The 6,000-nt window shown below is 49.7% G+C and overlaps 1 protein-coding gene across 1 annotated transcript in view; it reads left to right on the top strand.

Moving 5' to 3' along the window:
- The first annotated feature begins 4,904 nt into the window (after nt 1–4,904).
- MAP3K1 (mitogen-activated protein kinase kinase kinase 1) overlaps nt 4,905–6,000 on the top strand; it is a 57,727-nt gene continuing 56,631 nt past the window's right edge. Inside the window, exon 1 of the mRNA XM_082300921.1 lies at nt 4,905–5,398. Within this exon, the coding sequence (XP_082157047.1) occupies nt 4,920–5,398 (479 nt within the window). The 5' untranslated portion in view covers nt 4,905–4,919. The remainder of the gene's footprint in view (nt 5,399–6,000) is intronic.

The following is a 6,000-nucleotide window of genomic DNA, read 5'->3' as shown; positions in this document are numbered from 1 at the left end:
TAACTGCAGGGTCCTCTTCAGTGGGAGTGAGGAAGTGGTCCTTCTTCCATCCTGTTAAGACAAAAATAAAAGTGAAATTCTTTCATCTGTTTCTCTGTAATTTGGAAATCTGTAGCTTCCAGTGGAAAAAAGCACCCACAATTTATTAAAATATGAGCTTCTGTTTGTGTTTTTGACTCATAGAACAGAAGGAATAACAAACACCTAGGCTAAAAGAGATGTAACAGACAGTGGTAGCAGCAGGGGAAAGGAAAACTGAGCTATCATTGTTTTTCTGAGTCTTAAGTGGTAGAGTTGTTTTCCCCCAGAGAGAGAACAGATAGTGGTGCTTACAATAGATGCAACTGCTGATCCAGGTGAGAACTATGTTTTCAATTTCTTAGTCTGGAAGAATACAAAATAAAAGAGCTGTTGGCTGCAATAATTTTGGTAGATCTTCGTAAGTGATGTATGAGAAAAGGTTTAACAGGTTTTGCTCACTTCATTAATATATTTCTTTTGAGCAAGGGTTCACCTGGAAACTCAATAATATCATATCCCTCAGCCTTGTGTCATGCCTTAGGTAGGTAAATAAATTTGTTACACAGTTACAGTTGGGAGAAATTGAACCATGAAAGGATCGTGACTTATTCAAAGCCAGAAAAATCCTCTGTAATACAGTCAAGAAGAATATTCAAGTTAGATATCAAGGTATCAATATTCTAAAGACTGAGGACAAAAATTGAACTGATTTCAGTAGTTAATGCAAGATGTACAAACTAGTGATAAAAAAATCAAGGCAGCAGATCTTCTTATACAGTACAAGCACTGCACTCTAGCTTGCTAATTGTTCTGTTGCCTGTCTTTCATACTTAAACTGCAAACTCTTTGGAAACAGATCACCTTTTTGCTTTGGATCATATGGTGGATAGACTAAAAGGTTCACTAGTTCATGAGTAAATGCTAGAGCTAAAAAAAAGTTAAGTGTAAGGAATGTGACTAGACAGTGCAGGAGTGTTGTAAGTAGCATCAGTATCATTAGTTCTTAAAAAGAATCAGGGAACTGTTGTTACATGCTTTGGCAGAACAAGCAGGTTTAAGTACAGCTCTTTTATTATGCGTCTGACACCTAGGTCAAGACATCATCTTCACTTTTGTAGATCCAAAAAACATTTTTAACAGAAGTTCAGTTCCATGTGGACTGAAATGTGAGGGAAAAAATAATCTTTTAACATGTTTTCAATTGAAATAATGAAAAAAAGCAAAAGTAAAACATTAAGAAAAGAAATACATAAATAACAGTAGATGAGACATTCCTAGTGTGTCAGCAAAACTGCTAGAATTCCCTGTAACAGATTCCAGTTTTACCTTTCTCTCCCCTGACAAGTGATATGGGATCCTGCTTTTTGGAAGGAAATTTCTTCTGAAAGGTACACCTGTTATGCTATAAAGTAAGAATAGTGCATCAGCAATATGGCAAAGCATTTCTACAGAAAACAGAAATGCCAGCAGATTTTCAGTAGGACCTAGGAAACAAGCATGAAAAGGTCCTCACACTGGTCCTCATTTAGTTGCTTGACTTCTCCATTACATGGAGGAGTAAACAGGAAAGGATTTTGGCTTAGGAGCAGGTTTATTTTCCCTTTCTCACAACGGAACGAATGAATAGAAGATCAAGGTGAGGATAAGTCTTTCTACACAGACTAAGAAGACAGAGACAATCCAGTTTGTATACAGTATTAAAGCATTTTTGCATGTTTAGTCAAGACCAGAAACTATGGACTGTGTTATCTCTCATACTTATTCTGTTTGTGCATGATGATGCCTAGGTTATGTATTCAGGGGCATGGCAGATTCCTATCTCTAGCATGTTGAAAATTGTTGATTATTCATTACACTGTTACAAGTTTTGTGCAACAAGGAAACTCCTTGGCTTGCAAAATCTTAGTGTGTTCCCAAACAGAAGTTTCTTTGTGTACAACAGTAGATGTTCCAAATATTGCATGATGCTAATTTGAGGCCAAAGGCCTCTGTTTCATAACAAACCCTGGGTGCCACTACTTGTGACTGAAAACTGCTAAAAGTCTCATGTTACCTTCTAGAGCTGTGTTTTAGACAGACTGAGAAATAATCTATGCAAGAGGTAACTGAGTATCTTTCTGAGCTCTTTGGTAAGTTTTGTACTTTGTTTTTCAATCAGGTCAACTCATTTGTTTAAGTGCAAAAAAATTTCTAAGAGCAAATGAGAAGAAAACACAGATGTCAATCAGCATGTTCAGTTTCTGATTTCAAAGTGGTAGTGCCTCTATATTGTGCACAAATCTATGTTGCATGCCAGCAACATACAACCTAATGTTCTGCAGTGAGGACTGGAAGGTGGGTCTTGTTAGTCACTGTGCTTCCTTCTCTGGTAAAGGCACTGTGGAGAAACACACATTTGAAAAAATAAGGTGAATATAAGGATTATAGGCAGAATGCAATTTATTAGAATTGATATTCAGCCAGTAATAAGGAGATAAACAACCCTTATCAGGCCCACAATGCATTTTTTAATTACAGAATCATAAGGGTTTTCCACTTTGCATCTTATCCAAAAGTAACTCAAAACCTTGACAGTGCTGGCCTTACTCAAAAGGCAAAGTAATGCCTTAACAGGAGTGGTGATAGCACTGGTCTGCTTTTACGTATTTCTTACACCGGTGCCTGTATTTTATGTTTTGCCCTGTTGCTTTCCAGAAAACATTTCTCCTCTGTGCACATGCACATTCCTCAGTACCCCACTGTTACTCCTACATTTTGCCTTGAATTTCCTGTTTCCTTCTCCCTTGTTGGAGTCTTGGCACTTGGGAAAGTTTTTCCCTAGAACTGTCATACATATTGTATGCACCCTTACCTCCTAGATTTACTTTTATTGAAGATTTGCTTTTTCTTCTCTGTATTCTATTCCAACCAATTGCTATTCGAAGGGGTATTCCTATTCCACATGATGAGCATTTATAAAACACCTAAAGCTGTTTTCTTATTCTGTTTAGATGTCTTTAAAAGCATGAGGTTTTGTGTGGTTTTCTTGTTCTCTTTCCTCGGTCTGTTAATGTCATTGTATGGCAGAGAGGAATATTTGAAAAGACACAAGGGCACTGATTTGCATGCAACTAATTTCATGCTGCTTCTACAAAGTGGATACTTTGTTATCTTTTTTCCATGAATAACATTCCCACTTTGTCAGTGTGTCTTGGTTTAGGAATCTTCCAGAAACAGTCCCTAATTTAATAGCAGTCTTTAAGTGTCAAACGCTACCTTCATGAAACTCAGAACTGATTTACATCTCTCAGTTGTACATTACAAGAGAATATTTACATGATCTGCTTATCCCAAAGAAACCTTAGTTGAAAGACGACAATAAATGCAACTGACTTTCTCACAGCATCTTTCACTAAAAAACCTGCACAAGTGTGGCTGTAGTGTGGCATCTTGACAGATCACGTAAGTAATCCACTCAGTGTGACCTCAAGGCCTTATCTACTGATATTATTCTGCAAGTATATAGAGCACAAAGGGTGCCCTCAGGCTTTCGTCTAGAAAAACCTCTTCCAATCTGGTCATGACATCCTCCAGCAAAGACCGTACATTTAGGTCAGCATCTGATCACGTATCCAAGGCAAGAGAGAATCTGCTTCTGTTAGAAGGTACTTCTCACTCAACTAGTGCTTCAGATCAGATCACTGATCCCAGGAAATTGACCATACTAATACTCATTGTTGAGACGCTTAGTTAATGTTACACTTGGATACCTACCAAATTCAGAGAAACAAGCCTGAAATATTCAGCTTAACTACTTTGAACTGTGTGACTTTTACTGTATCTAAAAATCACACCACCCTGAAAACAACCTTGTGTGCATAGCAATATGCAGTTTTCCTTTTCTCATCTCAGATCAAAAAGCAAAACCACCCCAATGCGGTCGAGTGAAAATCTAAACCAGGAGAAAATTTACTTGAACCTCCCCAAGGTTCTGGTCATGTGATGTCTCCTGCCTTTCTTCTCTCTCCCAGTCTCTCAGGAAACAGCCGCAGCGGTAGGTGTGCGTGGCAGGGTATAATCTCATCTACATGTGCATTCCTGCGCACACATGGAGACGGGTGTGCTCCGACGAGACATTAACGCTTCCCCGTCGTTTGCAGACATGGAGAAGTACCTGAGGACGCGGGCGGCGGCGCCGGCCAACTGAGGGCAGCCGGGGGAAGGACGCGCGAAGGCTACGAGCGAGGATGTGCATTTAATTTCCTACTAACTCCAGACAGGGACGACCAGGTGAGCTGGGGCACATTGGAGAGGCGATTCCGCGGCTGCAGCGCAGCGAGGCACCGCGGGCGCTCCGCTCCTCCCGGCCGCTCGCCGGCTTCCCGGGAAATGCTGAGGGAAGAGGCTCAGGTTACGGGGGTGCGAGCTGGGAGCGCTCCGAGCTCCCGGAAAGCCTTCCCCCCACCTCGTACGGGGGAGCCCAGCCCGCACGCCCGGCCGGCTATACCCCGCCCCGGGGCCGCCGGAGCCTCCGCCGTTCTCCCGCACGTGGGGAGGGCCGCGTAGAGGCGGGGCCGCGCTCCCCGCTCGGCGCCTCCACCGGTTCCGGGCTCGGGTCGGCTCGGCCGCCCGGACGAACTCCGTCCGGCCCCTGCTCCGGCTCTGTGGCGCGGTGGCGGTGGCGGCGACCGCGACTCCAACCCGGCTCCCTCCCCGGCCCGACACCTGCGCGGGGGCGGGCAGGGCGCGGCCTCGCGGCACCTACGAGCGCGGCCCCGCCCCCAGCGCCCGCCGCCGCCAATCCGCGCCCGCCGCCCGCCCCCGCCCTACGCCGTTTGCGCAGGCGGCGCTGTTTGCGCAGCGCGCCGTCCGCCGGCGGCCCCCGGTGCTCGGGAGTTCGATGTGACCCGACAGAGAAAATGGCGGCGGCGGCGGGGGATCGCGCCTCGTCATCGGGATTATCCTCGGGCGGCGGCGCGGAGGCGGCCGCCGCCGCCGCCTGTGGGAGCGTGAAGGGCGGCGCGGTGGCGGGGAGCGTCGCCGGGAGCGGCGGGGGGCTCCTGCGGGAGGCGGGCGGCGGCGGCTGCCGGGAACAGCGCTCTGACTGGAGACGGAAGCAGCTGCGTAAAGTGCGGAGCGTGGAGCTGGACCGGCTGCCGGAGGCGCCCCTCTTCCTCGCCGCCGCCCCGGCCGCCTCCTCCTCTTCCTCCTCCTCCTCGCCGGAGCCCCCCGAGACGCTGCTGCTCCACTACCTGCCCGGGCCGCCGCGCTCCAGCCCCGCCAGCCCGGCTGCCTCCCCCAGCCGCTGCGCCGAGCTCCTGGAGTCGCTGCCGGCGGGAAGCACGGTGGGGACGGACCCCGCCGCCGAGCGGAGGATGGAGCCGTCCCCCGCCGTGAGGTGAGAGGCGCCGGGGGCTAGACGGGTGGGCAAGGGTCAGTCCCGGCCGGCGCTGGATGACAGCGGCGGCGTCGGGGCTGTTCCCGCGGACGGGGCTCGGGGCGGGCTCCGGCGCCGCGTTCCTCCTGGCTGCGGGCCGGTAGCGGACGCGGGGGCGGCGGGAGCTGCCGCGGAGCGCAGTGCTGGGCGCGGCGGGCAGAGCTCGCCCGCCTTCCCCCGGGGTACCTGGTACGGGGCTGAGGGAGGGGCACGGCCGGGCCGGGCTGCCCCGTCGGCTGCAGCTGTCAGCAGTGCGGGGCTGCGCGGGAGCCGATCTGCGGGCGCGGAGCGGCGGTGGACGGCCTGTCTGGCTGCGGGGGTGCGTTGTGTTTGACTTCTGCCGGAGTCCCGAAAGGCTTTGAAGTGTGAGCTCGGGGCGGTGGCGGGGCCGGATGTGTCAGCAGCCATTGGGGCTCGGGGCGAGCGAGCGCGGTGCTGCCCGCGGGGCTGGGGCCGGGCTGCGCCGGGGTTCGAGCGGCGGCTGAGCGCCTGCCTTGGGTGCTCCCCAGGCGCTCCCCGAGCACTTTGCTGCAAAACTGAGTAGTCTACCTTCTTTTTTTTTT

Source organism: Coloeus monedula (genome assembly GCF_965178545.1).
Source record: "Coloeus monedula genome assembly, chromosome: Z".
In the NCBI taxonomy this organism is placed as follows: domain Eukaryota; kingdom Metazoa; phylum Chordata; class Aves; order Passeriformes; family Corvidae; genus Coloeus; species Coloeus monedula.
The sequence above is the reverse complement of the archived record's forward strand: the minus strand, read 5'-3'. Positions and strand labels throughout refer to the sequence as shown.